The following is a 26923-nucleotide window of genomic DNA, read 5'->3' on the forward strand; positions in this document are numbered from 1 at the left end:
TTCAAAATAAATTTAAATTTAAACGTTGACACCTCAAAAAACTGAAAAAGACAGTTATTAATTATGCTAGGACAAAAAGCACAAACCACCTCTACTCTGGGAAAAGTAGGATAAATGGTCATCTTACTAATAAATCAAAATGAAGACTAAGTATTAACCATTGGTTATAGCAACATGGATATTGTGAAGTAATAGAAAAAAATATCCACATGTCTCTGCCTCCAGTTTCTGGCGCAGAATTCCTAAAACCCTTGGAATCTCCTGGGTGACTGAAGTGTCTTTTTTTCTAATGGGGTGACTCTCGGTGGGCTCCTGGATGGGGGCTGATCACCAGAAAGTCTAAGCCATAATTGGAAGCTTGGAACTTTCAGGCCCATCCCTCATTCTCCAGAGAAGGGAGAGGAGATGGAAATGGAGTTAGTAATCAATCATGCCAACATGATGAAGCCTACACGAAATTCCCAACAGTACAGGGTTCAGAAAGTATCTGAGTCGGTGAACACATACATCTACATGCCAGGAGGGTAGCATACCCCAGCTTCACAGTGACAGAAGCTCCTGTATTTTGTATCTCTTCATCTGGCTATTCATCTGTATCCTTTACCATAACCTTTATTATATAATGAACTGGTAAATGTGATGATTTCCCTGAGTTCTGTGAGCCTTTCTAGCAAATTATCAAACTCAAGGAGGGGGTCAGAGAACCCTAATCTATAGCTGGTCGGTCAGAAGTATAGGTCACAACCTGGGACTTGTGACTGGCATCTCAAGTGGGGGGCAGTGTTGTGGGAGTGAGCCCTTAACTTTGTGGGATCTGATGCTATCTCCAGGGAATGTCAGAATTGAAGTGAATTATAGGACATCCAACTGGTGTTGCAGAAAATTGCTTGATGTGTTGAAAATCCACACATCTGGTGACAGAAGAATTATGTGTGAGTAAAGGAAAAACACAGGAGGACTGTGTTTTTTCCCATTACAGATATCACTGGCAATCTTGATAAGAGCAGTTTCAGTGTAGTGGTGGGAGCAAAGCCTCACTGGAGTAGGTTTACAAGAGTTGGGAAGAGGAAAATTGGAGAAAGGAAATAGAGATAACATATTGAAATGTTTTTTGCTACAAAGAATACATAGGGGTGCCTGGATGGCTCAGTTGGTTAAACATCCGACTCTTGATTTCAGCTCAGGTCATGAACTCATGGTTTGTGAGATAGAGACCCACATCAGGCTCTGTGCTGATAATACAGACCCTGCTTGGAATTCTCTCTCCCTCTTCCTCTGCCACTCCCCCACCTCAAAATAAATAAATAAACATTTTTTTTTTTTTTAAAGAAGAACCATAGAAGAGTTGGGGCAACAAGTGGCAGAAATGGGTTGAAAGAAAGGCCGGATTTTTTTTTTTTCCAAAGATGGAAAAAATGATGGTACATTTTAATGCAGATAGGAATAATACAGGAGAACAGGCCAGATATCCTACAAACTCATAGTTGTTTGTTTTCTTTTGTTTTCTTAAATAAGGAGCTGAGGACTCAAAGAAACCCAATGAATCCAAATTCAAAATGAAAAGGTCCCCCCCAGAAGAGAAGAAACCCATTACTGGCTTTATCTTTGGCATAGCAGCAGGAGCAGGAAGCCATCACAGATGTAGATAAAAAGAAAACAAATTAGGGGTGCCTGGGTGGCTCAGTCTGTTAAGCGTCCACCTCTTGGTTTCAGCTCAGGTCATGATCTCATGGTTCATGAATTCGAGCTCCAAATCGGGCTGACAGCATGGAGCCTGCTTGGGATTTCTCTCTCCCTCTCTCTCTCCCCCTCCCCAATTCATGCTGTCTCTCTCAAAAAAATAAATAAATAAATAAATGAACTTAAAAAAAAAAAAAAGAAAACAAACTTTTAATCATTTTTAAGGGCCAACTCCAGACTGGCATGACCTATGGATGGGCCCCAAATGTACAGAGACTGTACCTGCCCACCAATTCTATTCCATAGGCTTTTACCAAGTATTCACAAGAAAGAACAGAGATAGGACAGGACAGCCAAGAGTCATTCATCTATGAGGCACTGGTACAAGTGGCCTACTAAAGTTGGAGAACAGGACTGGAGAACTGAGAGAAAACCCTCCAAACCATGAGATCATGACCTGAGCCGAAGTCAGACGCTTAACCAACTGAGCCACCCAGGCGCCCCAAGAATACACTTGATTTTTAAAAAAGACACTTCAGAAAAGATAATTATACAAATGGCTAATAATAACATTTAAAAATGCTTACAATCATTAGTCATCAGAGAAATACAAAACCAAACCACAATGAGAGATCACTAAAAACACAGAATTGGGTGATGGTTCTCAACAGAATGGGGAGGTTGGCCATTTTGACCCCCAGGAGGCATTTTTAGTTGTTACTGGCATCTAGAATGCTGCTCATCATCCTATACTGCACAGGGCAGCCCCACATAACAAAGAATTATCCTGCCCTAAATGTCAATGGCAGCAAAATTGAGAAACCCTCAATCGATGAAATGAAAGAGACAAATAGCATCAAATGTTGGTGAAGATCTAGAGCAACTGGAACTCTCTAATAGGATAAGAGAGGGTATGCAAAATGACTCACTCATTTTGGTGTTTGACAAGTGCTAATATATGAAGGGCAAACGGCTTCTCATTGCCATATTAAAGGTCAACATGGACTAAAAGGCCTGCATGATCTAGACCCAGTCTACTTTTCTAGCCTCGACTCTCACTGAAATGAGGGAAAAGGATGATTCAGTATGAGGAAAAATTTTTCAATCAAGTCTACTTGACTTTAACGAAAGAAATCTTGAAAATTCTGAGACAAAAGAAATCTTAGTATCATTTAGTCAGCTTACTACCTAAAGAAGGGATAGTAATACATTCTTGACAGTAAAATGGCTACTGTCTCTCACAATAAACACAAACAGTTTTGGCAAAATCTCAGATCTATTTGACAAAAACTATAGGAACAACTAATGCTACATAAGTAATGATGCTCTATCCCTTTTGTAAACTAAGTTAACTGGAGACCATTATAGAGTTACTGACATTGGCTTAAGAAACTTCACAATATAGGTTGAAAAAAATTAAAATAACAGTTAAGAAAGATACTATATACTTATAAGTACAACTCATTTCACAAAAGAATTGAGTTGTGTGAAAAAGTGTATAAATGGGCACTGTTCAATAAAAACACAATACATGGGCACTATTCAATAAGAACACAATACAAACTATAAATGCAAGCCACATATGCAATATCAAAGCAAAAATCAGATTAAATTGATTTTATATTTTATTATACTATATGCAAATATATGCATACATTATGTACAAAATATGCAAAATAGCCAATATACCCAAATTTTTATCACCTCAATATGTAATCAACATAAAGTTTAGATTATTTTATATTCTTTTTTTTTTTTTAATTTAACGTTTATTTATTTTTGAGACAGAGAGAGACAAAGCATGAACGGGGGAGGGTCAGAGAGAGGGAGACACAGAATCTGAAACAGGCTCCAAGCTCTGAGCTGTCAGCACAGAGCCCGATGTGGGGCTCGAACTCACGGACAGCGAGATCATGACCTGAGCCGAAGTCGGCCGCTTAACTGACTGAGCCTATATTTTCTTTTTGTACTAAGTCTTCAAAATCCGCTGTGTATTATACATTTATAGTAAATTTCATTTTGGACTAGCCACATTTCAAATGCTCAATAGACACATGTAGCTAGTGGCTACTGGATGCTAACATTGCTTATTCTAAGCACTTTACATGGACTATTTCATTTAATCCTCTCTGAGGCACATACAGGGGGAAAGTAACTTGTCCCAAGTTCCCAGTTAGTGGTAGAATCAGGATTCCAAATCAACCTGCATGACTCAGATTTCTTGCTCCAAACCATGTTTTCCCATTTCAAATTAAAAAAAAAATTTTTTTTTTTTTTACAATATTACTGACACTTTCAACTAATCAAATTAATACCTTACTTCTCCTGCTTTGATATCATATATTCATTTTAGGGAAACCTAAATTTCCCATCACTTAAGAAAAAACTGTTTCCCCCCACCCCCATGATTTAAATCTGCAAGCCAAGACTTACCAGTAATATGAGTTTTTGATACTTTTGTTTTAGGTCTGACATACTTGCAGATGGGTCTGCCCCCAGAATGCTGTACCAATCCTTCTTTGGTATCTGCTCAAATGCCATCATCCACTGAACAAGAAGTGGGCCTTCTCGGATAGGCTTAATAAAAATATTGATGACGATGCATTAGTTTGCAGGATCGAAGAAATACGCAAGTACGTTTCTAAGTTCTTTAATATTTAGTTGAGTAAATCATGATTACAATACAATCCTCATGAAGCATATATTTTCATTTTCATTCAAAACGCCCCAAGAATCTCACGTGTAAGTATACAGACAAGGATGGAACATGTGTTACAGGTTTCATGATATACACTTATATCTTAAATCAATGAATATATAATAGCATTAAGAAAAAAGAATCCGAAAATGAACCCGAGCGGTGATGACCTCTAAGGAGGTATTTGTGCTAGTCTCATGGTAAAGGCGGCACACAAGAAGTCTTCAGTAAACACACTAGAGAAATTTAATAAATGCTGACAAATTTAAAAAATGTTGAAAACAAAACAAAACAGCAAAGAATTAAAATGAATTTGGGAGCATTCCCTCTTAGCGTTTCCATTTCTTAGTGTTCACATTTCTTCCACATTACCTCAATAGAGTAATACGGGAAAGGGCCGGTCAGCACGGGCGGCAGGTAGACAGCAAGAGTCCCTCGGTTTCTGGCGCTCACAAAGAACTGAAAGTGCTCACAGGAGGACACCCCAGCCCTCTAGACTACAGAACAGACCTCGCCAGGAGCCCCAGAAATCAGGCAACCTCTTCCCACAGCCGGTAACTTCAAGAGATGGGGGTGGGGAGCTCCTCAAAATTGAGACTTGGGAATCCACTGTACTCACTGCGGCTGTACCACCCAGCCTTAGGCTGATACCCTCCGCTGCCTTTACTCAGTATCAAACTTACCAAACTTCTTACAGTACTTCGTACCCACGCCTCGCCTGCAGCCTGCCAAAACCCGGAACCGGCTTCTCCTTCCGCCGGAAGTCATTGCTCTGACGTGACTACGTTTCTAGTCGAGCTCTTATGGCCGAGACACCAAGCAAGAGGCGCTCCGCCCTCCTGGACGCGGTCGCTATGGTAACCAGTCTCTGCTTCCAAGGAGTTTACCAGCAGTAAGTGTCGTGTTGTGAAAAGAGGTGTCTTTCGCTTCTTTCTAACTCCCTTTTGTCCCAGGTCTGCGACTGTAGCGTTTCTCCTCTCCCCCAAGAGTACTTCACACCCGGGCTTCCTCCGCCTTCCCCAAAGCTCCCTCCGCTTACCCTGCCCAGCGCTGCTCCCAATCCTTTTGTGGTTGGTGATGGTTCTTCGGCGGGTGGCGGGGGGGAGGGGGGGAGGAATGGTGGAGTAGGGGGATGTGAAAGATGAGATCTAATTCCTTCCTTGTCGCTACACTTGCCTTAGAATGTTCTTATTCTAAAAAAAAAAAAAAAAGAAAAAAAAAAGAATGTTCTTATTCTAAAATTAAGAGAAAACCTATGACGATTGAAGTTTTTCTTTTCAGTTTGAATAGTTTTTTTCTGGAAAAGGTTTTTTTTTTTTTTTTTAATTTGAGGGAGCGCGCGACGGAGATGGGGGAGAAGGACAGAGAGAGAGAGAGAGAGAGAGAGAGAGAGAGAGAGAATCTCAAGCAGACTCCATGGTCAGTCCCAGCCAGTGGAGGGGTTGGGGTGGGGGAATGGATCCCAGGACCCTAAGCCAAAATCAAGAGTCCAACGCTCAACTAACTCAGCCACCCAGGCCCCCACCCTGGAAAAGATTTTCAACCCAATTATTTCTTGTAGATCTTAGCAACTGGTAACTTTTAAAAATCCATTCACATTTACTATCTCGCTTCACTTTCACTTCAACCCAGGGAGGCTAATAAGGCAGGTGTTAAAATCCCATTTTGTAGATGAGGAAACAAACCAAGCATCAAGGCCAAATAGCTAATTGTATAGCAGCAGAACAGGACACTCAGGAAGTCAGCATATTACCAGGGAAGCCAGGCTATCTTTCAAGGTTACAGAAAAAGCAGAATGAACCACTCCACTTTGAGGCAGTTGTTGGGCACTCCAAAAGGCTACTGTTAGGTTTTTTTGGTTAGTTTTTCCCTTCTTCATTCTGCTTTGCCTTCTGTTCTTCCCATTTATTATCTCTATACTGCTCACCTTACACTGACCTCTCTTCTTGCATTGTACCCAGAAGTGAAACTGCATCTTGTGTTTTGTCAACATGATTTAAATTTCACTTGGAGATGTTAAGTTGGTTCTGTTGTTGTTACTGCTTAAATTTGCTTTTCTTCTTCTTTTTTGTCTCTCTTCTACCAAATCTGTTGAAGAAGCAATTAAGATAAACCTAAGTACATTGAGTAAAATATTTTAATATGGCCAAATTATTTAATGATGGTATAAAGAATAATTGAATGACACAAGAAAGTGAGAAAATCCAGAGTGAAAAGTATAGACTGGGTTCTCCATAGGATTTTGTCATGTTTAAAATTAGAGACAGAACATTATGCCAAGTTAGAGGATTTGATTTTAGTCCTGGTTCCAACATACCTTCTGTGTGGCTCTAAGGAAATACCTTATAGGAATGAACTGTGTTGTTCTGAATACCTTTCTTGACACAACGTTGAAATTTTAGCCCCCAAACACCCCCCTTTCCACTGCTTAGTGCTTCCTCATATAGATAGTTATGCTCAGATCCTCCAATTTTTACAGCAAGAGCACGCAACTTTGATTTATGATCCCCTAGGGTATTGTGTTGTCTCTTTTATTCCCTTTTTTTAAGCCAAATTCTGAAAAGTCTGATCAGGGTACCTCCATTTTCTCAAGTTACTCTTTTATATTTGTGTGTGTGTGTGTGTGTGTGTGTGTGTGTGTGTGTGTGCTCTGTGTGTGTGTGTGTGTATGTATGTAGGTAGGTAGGTTTTAGATAGTAAGAAATATGCATTTTTCTCCTAGCAATTCCCAAGTCTTCTGTCATTTCATCTCGACATACTCTAGCTCACATCACTAAAGCATACTTTAGTTTGCAACTTTTTCTTTCATCTCCATAAAGTCATTCCACTGAAATGATCAATAACTCATTGATGGCATCCAATATCTAGTCTCTATTTACATTTCCTTAGTTGTCTCAGAAATGACTTTTTATGGTTAGTTTGCTTGAATCATGATCCAAACAAAATCTATACATTGTTTTCAACGTTCTGTCTCTTAAGTATCTTAGCTATAGCAGTCCCACTTCATTGCTATCTAGGTATTTTTTTCTTTTCCTGCCATTGGCTTATTGAAAGCCAGATCAGTTGTCTTACAGTCTGAATTTATTATTACAGAATAAGCTTTTAAAACACTTTTTGCATGAATCCCTGCTCATTTTTCTTTATTTTTATTTTTCTAGAACATTATTGCCCAATAGAAATATGATGTAAGCCACAGATGCAAGCCACATATATAATTTTAAATTTCCCAGTAGCCACATTAGGAAAATAAAACGAGGTGAAATGATTTTTAATAATATACTTTATTTAACCTAATATATTTGGAGTATGATCATTTCAAAATGTAATCAATGTATTATTAATGGTATTTTACATTGCTTTTTCATGCTAAGTTTTCAAAAGCTGCTGTGTATCTTACCTGTATTGCTTATTCTCAGTTTGGACTTGCCACATCTCAGGTGCTAAATAGCTACATATAACTAGTGACTGCTGTTTTGAACAAGCCAGGTCTAGAGAATAAAGTCTTGGGGTGCCTGACTGGCTTAATCAATAGAGCATGTGACTCTTGATCTCAGGATCGTTGAGTTTAAGCCCCATGTTGGGTGTAAAGCTTACTTTAAAAAATAAGTAAATAAATAAAATGGAAGATAAAGTTCTAACTCCTTAACCTGGTATTTACTTACCACCCCAATATGATCCATAGTTTTCTAGCCTCATCACCTATTAACCTCCTACATGAAATGTTGAACAATGGGATCTTTTCTTGGTACTTCATCCATAATTTCGTTCAGGTGGTTCTCCTTGCTTATACCATCTTTCCTCTTTGTTTCCACCCATCAATTTTATCCCTCCTTTAAGACCCATCTCTTCCATCAAGCCTTTTATGATGGTCCAATCCTTAGAAATTAGTTCCTCCTCTCAACTTTCATAGCAAGTCCTGTGTGTACTCCTCATTTGCACTCATCCTATCTCACAGGGTACTATTATACATTTTGGATGTGTGTTCTGATTCCCTAATTCCATAAGGTCTGTAGGGCAGGGACACCTCTTAAAGAAACTAAGCACCAACTATCTTGCCACATGTCTGAAGTTGATGTGTATTTATAATAGTTTTGTTTCTCACTATCTTAAGAAGGTAATTTATCCAATTTTTTTAAATAGGCTCCACACCCAACATGGGACTCTAACTCATGACCCTGAGATCTAGAGTCACATGTTCTACCGACTAAGCCAGCCAGGCATCCCAGTAATTTACCCATTTTATGTAAAACTAACATAGCAGAAATATAAACTGTGTTAGCACAATGGTTAAGAGCATGAAGTCTGGTGTCAGACTGCATAGGTTTGAACCCAGGCTCTGTCTCTTACTGGTTATGTGAACATTTTAAGTTAATTAATCTCTATGCCTTGGTTTCTTTCTCTGTAAAATAGGATTAATAATAGTATCTCCCTCTATGTCTGTTGTGAGGATTCAGTGAGAAAATAGTGCCTAAGAGTAGTAAGTACACAGGAAAGGTTAGCTTTTGTTGTTATTATTATTAATAGTGAAATATTTGTTGCTCAGTTTTGGATATTAGAACATTAAGAATTCATAGCTGTATTTTAGGAATTTTCAAACAGAGCAAATGAAAGCTGCAAACTATTGAGTTGGAAAAATGATGCCAAACCAAAATGTTTGTTGAACTATAGTTTGTAGATAAATTAAAAGCAAAAAGGGCAAAAGAGGGCAAAAACCTCTTAATTCCTGTGTCATCAGCATCTAACACAAGCGACGTAGGCATATGTTAAATATTTAACTTCAAGATGATTGATCAAGTACTATATCTAGAATTAAATGTAGATATAGATGTAGATGTAAGTATAGTTATATAGATATAGCAAGGCTTTAAGACCCTTGGTTGTAGTGGTGGTAAAAAACCACATTCTTATTCAATTCATCACTTTAATACTTATCTGCCCATTAACTAATGTCTACCACACATTAATAAATTCTCACTTTGAGATCCTGTTAGTAAATTGTGCTTCTTATTGATGAATAATATTTGCACTATATACAGTGTATTTCTGCTATTTTTATCCTAGGATTATATTTACTTGGCTCTTTCTACTGGTTTCATCACCAACTCTTCTTTAATTTTCTTGGTCTTATTTATCTCTGAGTTTTTAGGATTTTAATATCAGTGAACTAAGCTGTATTTATTTTTAAGTACCACAAACTATTATGGTTATGTTCTGAAATTAGATGATTATCCCTACAACAACTTAAAATCTATTGGGAAGATAGAAAACCATCAAGAACTAGCTAGTGATGAGATAAACACACACATATACACATACACGTAGTACATATAGAGCCTTCATTCACTTATTCATTCAATCAACAAACCACTTATCGAGTATCTACTATGTGTCCCACACTTTGTTACAAGAGACACAAGACAGTTGGCTGTAGCCCTTATAAAAGCTTAGAGTTTATCTGGGTAAACAGACAATTAAAGAAGCAACTGAAATAACTGAAGAAGTATTATGCCAGAGGAAATACGGGTGCTGTGACAGTTACTAACTTATAGTTAATGTGAATAGAATAAGGCAGATTATTGAATGATTGAAATGAATGATTGAAATCCTTGACTCAAAATGAGGCTAATCCAGGAAGATGCATGGAAGTAGTAAGTTTCAAATATTTAAGTATTAAGTTTAGATGGAGGGAGAGATGAATGGTTAGAATTATAGAAACTTTTTTTCTTTTTTTGGCATGTTATCATAATGCTTTAGACAGTATTGAGAATCAGCCCTATTGAACAATTGTACCTCATCTTTCAGAAATGGTTTTTCATTTTTGCATTTTTTCCCATCACTGGTTGTCTTCACTTGATTTATTCTCTCTTTTGTCTTTTCAGCAGTAATCATCAGTGAACATTCATTGAGGTGGAGCAAGGCAATCCACTAAGCTGGAGAGACAAAGAGGTAAATACTTTTGCCGACACCACACCTGTTGCTGTGTTTTTCTTGTTTGTTTAACTTCATTTGTGTCAGTGTTCTTTCACCCTTGTTCGAGCCCTTTTAGAGGTCTTTATCTTACCTGGAATTTTTGTTCATGTCTTGCTACCTCTTCACATCTGATGTTTTAATCTTTCCATGAACCTATTAAAGATATCGTCTGTAATCCATCTTCTGTTTCTCTTTAATAATCATAATAAATACCAACTTATTCCCCTCACTCACTTCTTTATGCCTTTCTCTTTGTTCTTAGGACCACTCTGACTTATCTGTGAACTTTCCAATTACCTTGAAATTTGAAACCTTGTGATGATCTCTTCCAACCATGTGGTAGTGTGCATTTATATGCTTTTTAAAATTCATTCTTCCTTCCCCAGTTTAGTTTTCTAAAACTGATTTTTTAAAGTTTATTTTATTTTTGTCATGTAATTGACTCACAGAAGAAAGGTTAATCTGAGTGATCAAAGGGTGTTAATTTGTGGGTTAAAATGTGTTAAACAGTTGATATGAAGTCTGTTTAAGTCAATTAGAGAGTATAATGAAGATGTTTCCAGAGTGTTATGGAACCTTTTGAAGTTAGCTTGGAATTAACTCCTATATTCAACCATGGCACCTGGCTGAACATGCCATTGCATTGAGGTTTTTAAATCTGTATATATTCCAATAGATATGAATAGATCTACATATTTTCAAAAAGTTTGACTTTATTACAAATATTCTTATGTTTTGTTGTAGGAAATATATTCATGATTTCATTCATCATTAGCATAATGAAAAACATGATTACTTTCATATTTTTTTCAAAAATAAAATGTAACTGGACTGTATAGCCAACAAAACATTACTAGGTTGTTTTATATACCTCTTTGTTTTTAAAACTAGGTTAGTGTCATTATTAGAGATTTTTTGATACTAAGTATCTCATATATAAAGGCAGCATTGATAAAGACATACAAAATTTGGTGTGGTCTTTTAATGATTTGTTTCCCCTCCCAAATTATTTGATGGAATGTTATGAAACATTTCAGTATTGGTTAATATCTTTAAGATTTCAAATTAATTAATGTTATGCAGAGTTTAATAATGCTCTGGTTGGGGCACCTGGCTGACTCAGTCTGGAGAGCACATGACTTTTGATCTTAGGGTTGTGAGTTCAAGCCCCACACACTGGGTTTAGAGATTACTTAAACATATGATTTTAAAAAAAGAATAATGTTATGGTTCATTTTAATAGTAGAATACAATTTTTGTATAATGATAGTATTAAGATGAATGACATATTGCAAATTCAACAGTTCAAAATCTGTAGAGGTATGAGGGTAAAATTCAAATTTTAAAATATATTCTTTACTTAGCATCAAGGTTAATATAGTACATTTTTTTATGTGTGTCAGTTTACTGGTAATAAACACATTTAGCATTTCAGCTTCTTCTTGCAACCTTTCAGCTTAATTATTTAGAGAATGATGAAAAACAAATCTTATATGCTAAAGGGACTTCTTCTGTAATGATGGATTAGATGCCAAAATAATGAAGCCACATGGCTTAAAAAATATACTGTAGATGTTTTCTGATGAAAATAGATGAATGTTTTCTGATGAATTTCCACAAAATATCATATTTTAAAATATTTTAAGCAATTCATAGTATTACTTGTTAATCTACTGTAGAAGCACCATGAGTATAGTCTTTTGTAGTTCATTAGCAATTTCTTTAATGAGTTTTTTTGTGTGATAGATAAAGTAACAGACAAATGACAGATTGTTTGCCTTTAATGATTTCCCTGTTTCAAGCCCATTACAAAGCAATTAGAAATCTGACAGCATTTTCACTCTGCATTACTGATCATCTAAAGTGATGAGGAATGAGAGGTGATGAATATTAATTGTATATTTTCATATGATTATCATAAATTATTACCTTGTCTGATGTGCTGCAGGTGAAGCAGGAGCATTAGGGAAAGACAGTCAGATATATTAATTTGAAAGACTATGATTTTTTGTCTTTGTTAGTAGTATAAATCCTGATCTGCAGTGTTAATCTCTATGAATATTAACTTAATTTTTGTTTTTATTTATATTTGGGGTAACTCAAATCACTTTTCTTATTTTTGTATAAGAAAAGGAAAAATTATTTCATAGTACAATGTACATGCATTATTTAAATTAAGCATTTATAACATCTGATTTGAAAATGAGATAGTAGGGGTGCCTGACTGGCTCAGTCAGTGGAGAATGTGACTCTTAATCTTGGGGTTGTGAGTTTGAGCTCCACGCTAGGAGATTACTTAAAAATACAGTCTTTAAAAAAATGAGATAGTGAATTTTGTTGATATACATATATACAATATTCAGATATATCAATATATATATTCTAAATATATTCAAGATATACTTAGATATAGATCTTATGTTAGTCTTAGTTTAAAGTCAGATACTACTGTGAAAGAAGTAAGATAAGAAAATATAACCAGATGTAAAAGAAGATTTTTCTAGGTCCTCTGTAACAAGTCCTTCAGTCCCAGTCCATGGTATATGCTGTTTCCCTAGTGTCTTGCTTCAGCGAGATGAGGCTAAACCTGTCATCAGGGCTTAAGTACTGTTGTTACTTGGTTCCCAGCCTTGGACTTTTAGAGCAAAGATTGGTCCAGAAACTAGATAATAATCTTTAATACAGGGAGAATTGGCAAGCTTACAGCATTTGAAATGATTAGAAATACATTTGGGTTCATTTGACCCAAGTGAATTAATTTATATATATATAAGAATTTACCCCAGGTCTGGCCCAAACCTAAGATAAGAACTCCAGAATTTCTATAAATAAATAAATAAATAAATAAATAAATAAATAAATAAAAATTAAAAAGGATGGGAACGCCTGGTGTCTCAGTCCATTAAGTATCTGACTCTTGATCTCGGCTCAGGGGCTTGATCTCAGCATTGTGAGTTCAAGCCTCTCATTGGGCTCCTTCCTGGGCATGAAGCCTACTTTAAAAAAAAAAAAAAAAAAGAACTCCAGAATTTCTTGGCTTAGTTCCAGAGATCCTTTTATTCCAGTTCACTGCCTTCATGTGTCCTGACCTACAGGACTATTTTCTTTATTTTTTCTTCAGTTATTAAAATAAATAAATTATTGATTGTAGTCTTGGCTTGGTAAATATAAATATTCCCCCTGCTCTTAGTATTTTTAGTTATAAAGTCAGTTTTATTTGGCAAAACTTTCTCATAATGTAGAAACATTCTAGAATGTTGTAAGATGAGAATAGAAGAGAAGAATTTGACTGCTTTTTCTTGGGAGAGTGGAAGGGAGAAAGGTTGGGGTTTGCCCCAGTTTCCTTCTTGCTTATCCTGCACAGATAATGTCCAAAGGACACTCTCCTCTCTAGCTTGAGAGAATCTCTGATGATTGCTTACATGGTATTTAGACTTAGAAAAATAGTTAAGATCAAATAATTCAGGGACCAAAGTTTCTTCTTCCTAAGATATGTTTAAATAGTAACAAAATTTGGGAAAACAGGGCTGTTAATTACATAATGAGGAACAGCAATTGTCCTGGTCCAATAGGCAGCTCTGTTCAACATAGCAGTTGGCTCTTGTCTGATTCTGTAATACAGACCAAATTTTTTACTTCCTTTTTCAACTGTCTCCTCTTTCCACCATATTTATGTGTCTGACCCTCTGTGTGCTTAGCTTGGTGGTCATATGCCACAGAGACGTCTCTTCTTGAAAAATGTGTTCATTTCTTGACTCCACACCCTTGATCTTCTTTACAGGTCTCCCTTTTCTAACTAAATAACAGCTATTCTTCACTACTTAAGCTTTGAGTGTTTTTATGAGCACTTCTATTTAATTTTGGTTTAAGAGAGAGAGAGAGGGAGAGAGACAGAGCTCGAGCAGGAGAGGGGCAGAGAGAGAGAGGGAGACACAGGATCTGAAGCAGCCCACAAGCTCTGAGCTGTCAGCACAAAGCCCCATGTGGCCTGAGCAGAAGTTGGATGCTTAACTGACTGAGCCACCCAGGCACCCCTGCACTTCTATTTAAATACTATTCCATGGGGCGCCTGGGTGTCTCAGTCAGTTGAGTATGTGACTTCGGCTTAGGTCATGATCTCACAGTTCGTGGGTTTGAGCCCCACATTGTCAGCTGTGCTGACAGCTCTGAGCCTGGAGCCTGTCTTTGGATTCTATGTCTCCCTCTCTCTCTGTCCCTCCCTTGCTCACTCTCTCTCTCTCTCTCAAAAATAAATAAAATATAAAAAAAACACAAAAACTAAATACCATTCCATTACTTATGAGTTTCTCTAGTCTCAGACAATCCTTTTAATTTAATTCACAAAGCACTCCCTCTTTCTTTCTGAAAATTTCTACCTAAAATGGATTTATGTCTTATCCCAGTGCAGCATCACTTATTTGAAGCAACAAGCCATTTAAGATCCTTAGGGAAAAGAGGAGTCAAGAAGTTGGAAGAAAACTAAGGAAATAAACTTTTAATTTTGAGACATCTCAGAGACCTAATGTGATGGAGCTAAACATAAAGTAGGTCAAGATTCCTGACTAGTCATCAATAAAAACAGTTCTGAAATAGATCCTCAAGAGAGAGGAAATGTGTCAGTAGCCACTGGTTTTGCAATGAAGCCAGTTTTTACATTCTTTTTTTCTTAACCATTTTTGCTTATTCTGGATTGGAGAATAAATAAAAAGGCTTACAACACTGAAATAGACTGTAATACTCACTTCTTACTTGATAATATGACCTGTCATTCTATCAGAAACAAAGATATTAAGTTCGTTTGGCATATTTGGCTTTTGAGATACTCTGTTGGTTGTTTCCCAGTATTTCATGCCCTTCGAGGTGTTACTAATTGATTGTTTAATTTGTTATTACATGTTCCCAGGTAAAACTAAGCTAATTACCAAAATCATTCTCCCCTTATTTTAAAGAATGATATGTTTCCCATTTCCAGTCTCCAGGGATATTTTTCCATCACTTTAAGATGGTAAAAGCAGAGGGACATAGTTTAAAAGCTTGCGGGGGAAAGAAGAATGACAAGAGGATGGTTTTGTTGTTGTTGCTGTACCTTTTGCAGGAGTCACATCATCTGTATAACCTATTCTATTCCAATAAATATCTGATTAATATCTTAATTCATTTTTTTTGACTTCTTAAAGTTTAAATTTACTATCTCCCCTAGGAAAAAAAAGTTGATTTCTCTTCAATAAGAGTAAATAGGATCATGTGTATGCTTGAGAAGGATGCTCCTCTTTGCTAGTTCAGTCAGTCCTTAGCCGTTAGGGTGCATGGCTTCTCCGGCAAGGAGTTAGCACAAGGTGAGCTAGAGAGTACTGCTTTGTCACCTCTTATTTGACTCTCTGCCTAGATGGTGATCTTTTAAACTTTTTGAATTCTCACTCTAGGAGAATGTTACATGATAGTTGTTATTGAAACAAATTGGAAGTCCAAATTAATGTGATTGGATTTGAAGGATTTCTTGCCCAGTAATAGTTGAGCAATATTCCTGTTCTGTTTTGGTTGGTTTACCCCACTACCTTTCAGTAAGATTTCAAACTTAATGGCATAGCTTATAACACTGCCCCTCTCCAGCCCTATAAAATGTATGGTAATTCCTCTTAAGCTGTAAGTATAAAACTCAGAACACTTTTTCAATGTACTTTGTGACTTCTAGGGTACCTGTAAACAGGAAGATTATATTTTAATGAAGGGAGAGGAGAAAGGAAGGAACTCTTTGAACTCCAATTTAGTACATTGGCATAAATATTTTCAGATTATTGATTCAAGTAGTAGTTCATGGGTTAGTATTAAACTTCTTGAGCTTTTCTTTGTGATCAACAGAGCTTCCAGCTTTTCATGGTCATGGTCAAGTGCTACATTTAATGCATGTGAATAATAAACTTATGCAAAATAAAAGGGAATTTCATGCTTATGAGGAAAAGAAGTTTGTGCAATTTTATCCTTACCTAAAGAACTAACCATTAAAGTAATATAAAATCAAAGGAGTTTTTTTCTTGTCTTCATTTTGGAAAATTGACATGAAAACCTTATGATTTCCCATATAGTGTTTTGAAACATTTTTGAGCCTGCTTTATTGCTACATGAGAACCTTTTATTTCTAAAGCATTACATGTTTCTCTCTCTCTAAAAAGGAAGGAAAAGCAAGGGTTGAATAATCTTTTACCTATAAAATATGCATATTTGTGAAAAAAGTGTATACATTTGAAAAATAGAATGTATTTTTATGCACCTATTTATTTGTTACTATGGCAACCACCACACTGCCTAGTATTTATGTTGTCTGAGATTCAGAACACCTTTTCAAAAAAATAAATATGCTAGAACCAGGTACTGTATTTATTTTGAAGCTTAGAAAAATATTTATTCTAATGCATATTTTTGAGGAAAAATAGCAATAAATAATGTAAACTTCAACCTAGTTTAAATGGTCCCTTTTCTGGTGTATGTTTTTATATTAAAAATAATTACATTTTTTTTCCGTGTTGCAAAAATCAGAATGAAAATAGAAATAAGAATTTTTAAAACTTATGAATCAATCTTAAAAGGTGGCCTCTTGATTTTTCTTATTTTTATGACAATATTTTGATCCGTAACAAATTTCTGAAAATATTAAACAAGAACACTTAGATAAAATATTTAATGTTAGCTACCTAAATCAGAAAATATAAATAGTTTGCATTTCTGATTGCAGATGTTTCTTTGATATCTATGAATAAAAGATTTATATTTTGCATGTGAAATGAGAGGCCTTAGTTTTCTTAGTTTATTTAAATTATTTTCTGACATGTGTGATACATAAATATAATTTCTTAATGTTAAACATCAGAATGGAAGTTATGAAGGGTAAAATCAGACATGTTTCATGTCACATATTACCTGTTAAGAAAAGCTGCAATACAACATTTAAGTACAACAGAATAGTGAGCATATTGTCTCTGATACTTGTAAACAGGATGGATCTGTAGTTTCACAGTTTATGTTGACAGTATCTTTGTGGGAAATGTAATTATCAAATGAATTATAACATGTCCTAGTATTAAGATTATTAATAGTAATTTTAATTGCTTTTTTCAAGATAATTGGATATGTTCTCATAAGTATATGGGAAAGGGGGTATTGGGCTAATTGGATATTTTGAACTCAGTTATCTGTAAAATATCTAGAGGTTTAACATATATATGCTATATTTTAGGAACTTCTTCTTTTAATTGAATGATTTGTAAGTAGAATTAAAATAATTTATAGCCCACAAAAATCTCTCTGATTATCCCTTAATATTCCTCATTGAGTCTTAATATGATGAAGAATTTAAATAGTGATAATTTTAAAAATTAAATTTTCACTACCAGTTAGAAAATTAGTCTAAAATTGGTCAGGTTAAGAAATAATGGAATGGGTGCTTTTAGATGGGTTTTCATATACTGTTTCTGGTACCAGTGCACCCATTGGTACATTTCTAAAAACAAATCCAATTTGGAAATGAATATCCACAGCCTTAAAATTGTTCATACACTTTCATCTGAGAATATAACTTCTAAAACTTCTTAAGAAACTTTTCTGTGGTGTGGTCAAAGGTTCATATAAGAACCACAGCTTTATTTATAATAGGAAGCATTTGGAGCAAGTAGCTAGCATATTAAAAAAATAATAAAGGGACTCCTGGGCAGCTCATTAGGTTAAGAGTCCGACTCTTGATTTCAGCTCAGGTCATGATCTCATGATTTGTGAGATTAAAAAATGTTAAAAAAAATAATACAAATATGTTCTCAACAAATATTTAATAACATAAGAATATTCTCATTCAGTGAACACAACTGTATAGAAACTATATATATAATATGGTCACACTTTTGTTTAAAGAAAAGGCTTTATTTGTAAAATCATAAATGAAAGTCTGTAAGCAAATACGCAAAAATTATAATGGTGGCTAACTCCAAGAGTAGGAGATTATAAGAGACTTTATTTTGGGGGCGCCTAGGTGGCTCAGTTGGATAAGCGTCTGACTTTTGTTCAGGTCATGATCTCATGGTTTGTCAGTTCAAGCTCCATGTCGGGCTCTGTGCTGACAGCTCAGAGTCTGGATCCTGCTTCAGATTCTGTGTCTCCCTCTCTCTCTGCCCGTCTCCCGCTCTCACTCTGTCTCTCTTTCTCAAAAATAAATAAACATAAAAAAAGATTTTTAAGTAAATGAAAAATAAGAGCCTTTTTTTGTACTTTTCTTTCTAATATCAGTATGGACATTTTGATAATAAGTCCAATTATCATCATTCAAATTGTTTTTAATAGGGCAAGTTAATTAAAATTCTGTTTATATTCATTCATGAAAATTCAACTAGTGGAGAAACAATGTTGTTTTGTTCAACATTGAATTCATTGTCGATTATTTTTTTAATTTTTAAATTTTATTTAAATCCAAGTTAGTTAACATAGTGTAATAATGAATTCAGGAGTACCACTTAGTGATTCATCACTTACATAGAACACCCAGTGCTCATCCCAACATGTGCCTCCTTAATGCCCATCACCCATTTAGCCCATACCCATACCCCAAACCCCTCCAGCAACCCTCAGTTTGTTCTCTGTATTTAAGAGTCTCTTACGGTTTGCCTCCCTCTCTGTTTTTATCTTATTTTTCCTTCCCTTCCCCTATGTTCATCTGTTGAGTTTCTCAAATTCCACATATAAGTGAAATCATATGATACTTGTCTTTCTTTGACTTTTTTCACTTAACATTAATACATCTAGTTCCATCCATGTTGTTGCAAATGGCAAAATTCATTCTTTTTGATTGCTGAATAATATTCCATTGTATATGTATATACTGCATCTTGTTTATCCATTCGTTATCTGTTTTTTTAAATGTTTATTTATTTATTTTGAGAGACAGTGAGTGAGTGGGGAGGGCAGGAAGAGAGGGAGAGAATCCCAAGCAGGCTCCATGCTGCCAGCACAGAGCCTGCCGTGGGGCTCAAACTCATGAACCATGAGATCATTACCTGAGCAGAAATCAAGAATCAGAAGCTTAACCTACTGAGCCACCCCATGCCCTGCCCCCGCCCCCCCTCACCCATTTGTTGGCTATTTTAAAGTCTGGGAAGAGTTGGTACTTAAATATTTGATGGATTGAATGGAGTAATGATGGGATCAGGAATTAACAAAGTGGTTTTAGGGAAAACACATTTGGAAGACCACAAAGATAGATGCCTTCCTTTATGTTTAAGTAAACTTGTTTATCATAACAATGGGTGACAGGATAATGAAATGATAAGAATGTGCAAGAACTGCTCTGCTAACCATTGTTGTGGTAGCATAGAATAAGGCAAAAAGTTGGATGGCTGGGTTTATCCTAGTATGTTTAGTTTATATAGTTATATGATTATTGCTATTAGAACAAAACATTATAACAGGAAAAATAACTTATTTGAGAGTCTGGAGCTCAAGTCCTTAACCTTCCCAATTTTGTTTTTCCAATTGAACTATTATTTTTATAACACAAATTTTGATAACATAGGTTTCCACTGGAATACAACTATTAAATTCAAAAATTAGAAAAACAGACTATTCTACAGTAAGCTGTATTACTGTTGCTGAATAGCAGTCTAGGTGATTAATATACATTTTATATGTGTATACAACACAAAAGTAAAATTTCATGAAGACTTCAAGTGTTTTCCTTCACTGAATTGAATGGTTGGTCTCTAGACAAACTCTGTGAGAGATGAGCCTTTACAAAATGAAATATCTGAAAGGATAGCCTTCCACATGTCTCTTAATAAGGTCATTATCTTGGACAATATTTTAATATACCTGAGGGTGGAACCACGGGATATAATAGCTTTTACTGTGGTGTGGAGACAATTGTTCAACACTGGGGGGAAGTTAATGGCAATTAAATCAGTGAGGGAAATCAGGTGACAAGAAATATGGTATTCCATTGCTGGAATGCTACAGTAGTCCTCAATGAACAGATATACATTCTGACTAGATGAAATATGGCCAAGAGTTATACCTAATTTCCAAATGTGCATTGCTTGAGACTGGTCTTTGGAGGTTAACTCTGACTTTTATCCCGTTAAATATGTACAAGCTATCTGTGCTGGAAACTATAGAACAATGACCTGAAGCCTTTTTTAAAATTAAAGCTTTTTAAGATTCATAGCAGTATTGAAGGAAAAGTACTAGATTTCCCATAAAACCCCTACCTTCACACACACAATCACTCCCATTATCAATATGCCCCACCAGAATAGTATATTTGTTACAACTGATAAACCTACATTGACATCATAATCACCTGGAGTCCATAGTTTCCATATTGCTCACTCTTGGTGTTGTGCATTCTGTGGGTTTGTAGAAATGTATCCATCATTATGGTATTTTCACTACCGTAATAATCATCTGTGCTGTCTCTGTTCATTCCTACCTCCCCAAACTCCTAACAACCACTGATATTTTTAATGTCTCCACAGTTTTGCCTTTTCCAGAATGTCATGTAGTTAGAATCATACAGTACATAGCCTTTTCAGATTGACTTCTTTCACTTAATAGTATGCATTCAAGGTCCCTCCATGTCTTTTCATGCTGTAATAGTTTATTTCTTTTTAGTACTGAATAACATTGCATGGTTTGTTTATTTACCCATTGAATTCAGAACATCTTGGTTGCTTTCAAGTTTTAGCAATTATGAGTAAAGCTGCTATAAACATTCATGTGCAAATTTTTGTGTAGACATACATTTTCAAATCCTTTGATAAATGCCAAGAAGCATGATTGCTGAATCATGTGATAAAAGTATCATGTGATAAAAGTAAGAAACCACCAAACCATCTTCCAAAGTGACTGTACTATTTTGCATTCTCACCAGCAATGCCAATTGTCAGCATTTGGCATTGTCACTGTTGTGGATTTTGGTCATTCTAATAGATGTGTTAGAGTTACCTATCTTAGTGTAGTTTGCATGCCCCCGATGACATATGATGTGGAGCATCTTTTCATATGCTTATTTTCCATTTGTACATCTTATTTGATCTGGTGTCAAAGTCTTTGCCCCCCCCCTCCCCGCCGCTTTCTTAAAGTTTATTTATTCATTTTGAGAGAGACAGAGAGCAAACAGGAGAGGGGTAGAGAGAGAGAGAGAATCCAAAGCAAGTTCCACACTGTCAGCGCAGAGCCTGATGCAGGGCTCGAATTCATGAAATATGAGATCATGATCTGAGCCAAAGATTAATTAACTGAGCCACCCAGGTGCCCAAATCTTTTGCCCTTTTTTAATCAGGTTGTTTGCTTTCTTATTGCTGAGTTTTAAGAGTTCTTTGTATATTTTGGGTAACAGTCCTTTATCAGATGTACCTTTTGCAAATATTTTCTCCTAGTTTGTGGTTTGTCTTCTCATTCTCTTGATACTGTCTTTCACATAGCAGAAGCTATTAATTATTTTAAGATTATATTTTTAAGTAATCTCTACACCCAATATGAGGCTCAAACTCACAACCCCAAGATCAGGAGTCACATTCTCTACTGACTGAGACAGCCGGGCACACTAGAAGTTTTTAATTTTAATACAGCAGTCTAGCCAATGATTTCTTTCATGGAGCATCCCTTTGGTGTTATAGGTGAAAAGTCACTGACATACCCAAAGTCATGTATGTTTTCTCCTACTTCAATTTCTAGGAGTTTTATGGGTTTGTGTTGTACATTTAGTTCTTTGATTAATTTTGAGCTAATTTTTATGAAGGATATGAAGTCTGTGTTTAGATTCATTTTTTTTTTTTTTGCATGTGCAAACCTAGTTGCTATGGCACTATTTGTTGAAAAGATTATCTTTATGCCATTGTATTGACTTTGCTCCTTTGTCAAACTTAAGTTGGCTATATTTATGTGGGTTTGTTTCTGGGCTTTTTTAGTTTTTCTCATATAGATCTTATACATATTTTATTAGATTTATACTTCAATATTTCATTTTTGAGTGCTAATGTTAGTGATAATGTTTTTTTAAATACAAGTAGAATTAATACACAGATTAGTTTCAGGTGTACATTATAATGATTTAACAATTGCATATATTTCTCAGTGCTCATCAAGTTAAGTGTACTCTTAACCCCCTTTATTTCACCATACCCTCACCTACCTCACTCTGGCAACCACCAGAGTTTGTTCTCTATATTTCAGTCTGGTTTTTTGTTTGTATATTTTCTTCTTTGTTCATTTGTTTGGTTTGGTGTGGTGTGGTTTTTTAAAGTAATCTCTAGGCCCATCATGGAGCTTGAACTCAAGATCCTGAGATCGAGAGTTGAATGCTCTACTGACTGAGCCAGCAAGGCATCCTGCTTTGTTTCTTAAATTCCATAAATGAGTGGAATCATAAATATTCTTAGTTCTCTGATTTATTTCACTTGGCATTATATCCTCTAGGTTCATCCATGTTATTGCAAATGGCAAGATTTCACTCATTTTTATGGCTGAGTAATATTCCATTATATATATATATTACATATATATAAATCTATATATTTTATTTTATATAAATATGATTTATATATATACACACATATATATATACACACACACACACACATACCACTTCTTTATCCATTCATCTGTGGATGGATACTTGGGTTACTTCCATATATTGTCTATTATAAATAATGTTGTCATAAACATAGGGCTCCATTTATTTTTCAGATTAGTGTTTTCATTTTCTTTGGGTAAATACCCAGTAGTAGAATTACTAGATCTTATAGTAATTCTATTTTTAATTTTTTTAATATAATTTATTTTCAAATTGGCTTACATACAACACCCAGTGCTCATCCCAACAAGTGCCCTCCTCAATGCCCATCACCCATTTTCCCTCCCCCGATCCCCCTGTCCATCCTCAGTTTGTTCTTTGTATTAAGAGTCTCTTGGGGTTTGCCTCTCTCCCTCTCTGTTTGTAACTATTTTTTCCCCTTCCCTTGCCCCATGGACTCCTGGTTCAGTTTCTTAAGATCCACATGTAAGTGAAAACATATGACATCTGTCCTTCTCTGACTGACATATTTCACTCAGCATAATACCTTCCAGTTCCATCCACATTGCTGCAAATGGCATGATTTCATTCTTTCTTATTGCCAAGTAGTATTCCACTGTATATATATACCACATCTTCTTTATCCATTCATCAGTTGATGGACATTTAGGCTCTTTCCATAATTTGGCTATTGTTGAAAGTGCTGCTATAAACATTGGGGTACAAGTGCCCCCTATGCATCAGCACTCCTGTATCCCTTGGGTAAATTCCTAGTAGTGCTATTGCTGGGTCTTAGGGTAGTTATATTTTTAATTTTTTGAGTAACCTCTGTACTGTTTTCCATGGTGCCTGTATCAGTACATTCCCACCAACAGTGCCCAAATGTTCATTTTCGTTTATATCTTCACCAATACTTGTTATTTCTTGTGTCTTTTTTTTTTTTTTTATTTTAGCCATTCTGGTAAATGGTAATATGTTTTAAATTTCAAATTCTACTAGTTTGAAATTGACTTTTGTATTTTAACTTTGTATCCTGCAATTTTGCTATAATTGCATCTGAAGCCTTTTAAGATGAGGGCAATTGCATACTTCTTGTCTTCTTGTATCTTTCTTCCACATGCAAGTTTTCTTTTGTTCCTTGTATCTCAAACCCACTAGAAGGTCCCATATAATGTGAGTTTGAATATTTAACTCTGCTATACAAGATATGAAAGTAAATAGGATGATAACATTCATAAGAAATGTTGAGCACAGAGAGTAAATTTAAGCTAATAGATTATGAGATATAGGTGAAATTCATAGGCTGTATATAAATATGCGTAAATTGTGTGAGAAAAAAAAGGCAGAATTCAGTAGATGTACTAAATATACGTAGTAACCAAGTTACTATAAATAGAAGAAATGGAATATATGATTGAAAAGACAAGTTTTATTTATGGAGTAGAAAGGCAGAAAGACTAAGTCATGATCTTGCCACTTCAGGGCTAACAGCGATGTCATCTGTAAGTTGGCTACCTATACATAACATCCAGTAGGGTCCTATTTTGGCCCACAGTGCTATGCCCAAGAAATGCAGATAAAACCTATATATCTTCACTAAGTTAACTGGCAAGCTACAGCTTTGGCCAAGTTTACCTTACTTTGGCTAAGTTAACTGGCAAGCTACAGCTTTGGCCAAGCAGCTTTGGCTGCTTCTCTGTTTTCTCCCATTAGCAAGTATGTGCCATTTAATCCCTGTACCTTCTGTCTGGGCCACTGGCTCAAATCTCAACTCTGGTCCTCATAGCATACCATCATGGGGAAGATGTCATCAATGGGCAGAAATATCAGAGAATGTGAATATCACATAACCCAGGATTCAGATAGTGTGATTCTGCCACTCACCCCCTATCCTAAGCATGTTAACTTTATTGCTTGCTTTCCTCTTTATTAGCATTGTGTGTTTTAAATTTGTGTGTGTATGTGAACGGAGTATTTTAATTTGGTCTGTGAGCCCTCTGGGTTAGCTTGCTCTGTAATGTACTCCGTGGCTACCTTTACATGAAGTAATTTTCCACTTGACGGTACTCTTCACTTTGAACTTCTGTAATCCTTCATCACAATCTGGGATTTTGAGCTAATCCTTTGAATCATCACATCTAGGTTCATGGAATGAACCTAGAATAAGCTGTGAAAGGAGTGCAAATTTATGGTGATTCTGTGGCAATCTTTAGCACCTGGTCCACAATGACAGCACTATGAGAACTTCTCACCTCTGGGATGAGCCCTTCCTAGGCAAACCCAGGAAAACTGAGCCAATACCAGTTTATGTGAAGAGAGGAGTAGAAGGCTATTAATTCTGGCCCACCTACATTCTCTCCTTACTCAGAGTTGAGGAGGTCAGAGGTACTTACTGACTAGAACAGCGGCCTTCAAATAGTTTTGCTCATGTACCTCCTAATAGAATTTGAGAAACATATAGTCTCTTGCACAATTTTTAAGTTGACATTTAAAATCTCTCATTATAAGCTTAAGTAGTTGGAAAAGAAGTAGTTTCAGGTATACTATGAATGTTGACATTTTAAAGTAAAATAGTTAAGGGGTGCCTGGGTGGCTCAGTCAGTTAAGTGTCTGACTTCAGCTCAGGTCATGATCTCGCTTCGCTGTTCATGAGTTCCAGCCCCGCATCGGGCTCTGTCCTAACAGCTTAGAGCCTGGAGCCTGCTTCATATTCTGTGTCTCCCATTCTCTGGCCCTCCCCTATTCTCTTTCTCTTTCTCTCAAAAATAAATAAAAACACTTAAAAATTTTGAAGTAAAACAGTTACATAAGTCTTTTAAACATATCTAATAAAATATAAATTCCATATGAATTTTAAAAAACATTTTGTTATGAACATTTTCAAACACACAGTAAAAAATAGTAAAACAAACCCTCATGTATTCTTTACCCAAGTTAAATAACCATCAATTTTCTTCTATTTTTATTTATACTCTTTGCTACTTTTAGGAGTATTTTAAAGCAAATCATAGTTTACTTAAAAATACTTTGGTTTGGTTTATCTAACAGATAATATTTATTTTAATACCATTTATTCATACCCAGTAAAATAATTTCCTTAGTTTCATTAACTCCCAATTTGTGTTCAAATGTCAACAATTGCCTCAAAAATATATGTCTTATTAAAGTTGGTTTGTTTGAATCAGGATGTAAACAAGGTTTATGCATTGCGTTTGGTTGATATAATTTCTTTTATTATAATATCATGTTTTTAATGTTTATTTATATAAGAGAGAGAAAGAGTGCATGAGCAGGGGAGGGGCAGACAGAGACAGAGACAGAATCCAAGGCAAGTTCCAGACTCTGTGTCAGCACAGAGCCCGACGTGGGGCTCGCACTCATGAGCCATGAGATCATGACCTGAGCTGAAGTCAGACGCTTAACCAACTGAGCCACCTGGATTCCCCTGGTTGATATAATTCTTAAGTCTCTTTTCACTTGTAGCATTTCTCCATCTTTATTTTCTATGTTATATAGACATATATGTCATATAGACATACAGACATCTCTACCTCCCATATTTCTTACAAATTAGAAGTTAGGTCTAGAGTCTTGATTATATTCAATAGTTTGTGGCAAGAATGTTTCACAGGTATTCCCATGTTTATAATCCCTGTGGAATCACATATGGAGAAATCATATATTATTTCAGTGTTATGTTAAAATGGATCAATGGTATATATGATATCAGTCAGATTCATCTATTATAAATTTCCCATCACTCTTACATCTAATGATGACAAACATTCCCTGGATCCATTATTTCATTAGGGTTTGTACTGTGGTGATTTGCTGCTTCTTTTATTCCATCTCTATGTATTAACTATGATTCTCCTTTGAATAAGAATCTTCTCTCACCATCTGTTTGGTTATCCTGAATTATAGCCCATTCAGGAAAGCAGGAAAGGTACATTTGTCATTTTTCAGAACAATAACTTGGTGCCCTAGCGATCAACAAAAGGTGAATAATCACATAATGAAGTTTTAAA

General features: G+C 35.6%; 2 protein-coding genes across 6 annotated transcripts in view; one reads left to right on the forward strand and one right to left on the reverse strand.

Moving 5' to 3' along the window:
• DNAJC24 (DnaJ heat shock protein family (Hsp40) member C24) overlaps positions 1-5038 on the reverse strand; it is a 54415-nt gene extending 49377 nt beyond the window's left edge. Inside the window, exons 1-2 of one of the 2 annotated variants that reach the window (XM_015066907.3) lie at positions 4751-5038; positions 4114-4257 (exon numbers count right to left, since the gene is read on the reverse strand). In XM_015066907.3, coding sequence (XP_014922393.1) covers positions 4114-4224 — 111 coding nt within the window. In that variant the 5' untranslated portion in view covers positions 4225-4257; positions 4751-5038. Of the gene's footprint in view, positions 1-4113; positions 4258-4750 lie in introns of those variants that run through there. The other variant, XM_015066908.3, reaches the window with a different exon arrangement.
• A 15-nt stretch (positions 5039-5053) lies between these two features.
• The window catches only part of DCDC1 (doublecortin domain containing 1), a 486403-nt gene continuing 464533 nt past the window's right edge, over positions 5054-26923 (forward strand). Inside the window, exons 1-3 of one of the 4 annotated variants that reach the window (XM_053203331.1) lie at positions 5054-5270; positions 10258-10324; positions 10611-10684. In XM_053203331.1, the coding sequence (XP_053059306.1) occupies positions 10667-10684 (18 nt within the window). In that variant the 5' untranslated portion in view covers positions 5054-5270; positions 10258-10324; positions 10611-10666. The remainder of the gene's footprint in view (positions 5271-10257; positions 10325-10610; positions 10685-26923) is intronic. The other 3 variants (XM_053203332.1, XM_053203333.1, XM_053203334.1) reach the window with 3 other exon arrangements.

Source organism: Acinonyx jubatus, chromosome D1 (assembly GCF_027475565.1).
Source record: "Acinonyx jubatus isolate Ajub_Pintada_27869175 chromosome D1, VMU_Ajub_asm_v1.0, whole genome shotgun sequence".
Taxonomy (NCBI): domain Eukaryota; kingdom Metazoa; phylum Chordata; class Mammalia; order Carnivora; family Felidae; genus Acinonyx; species Acinonyx jubatus.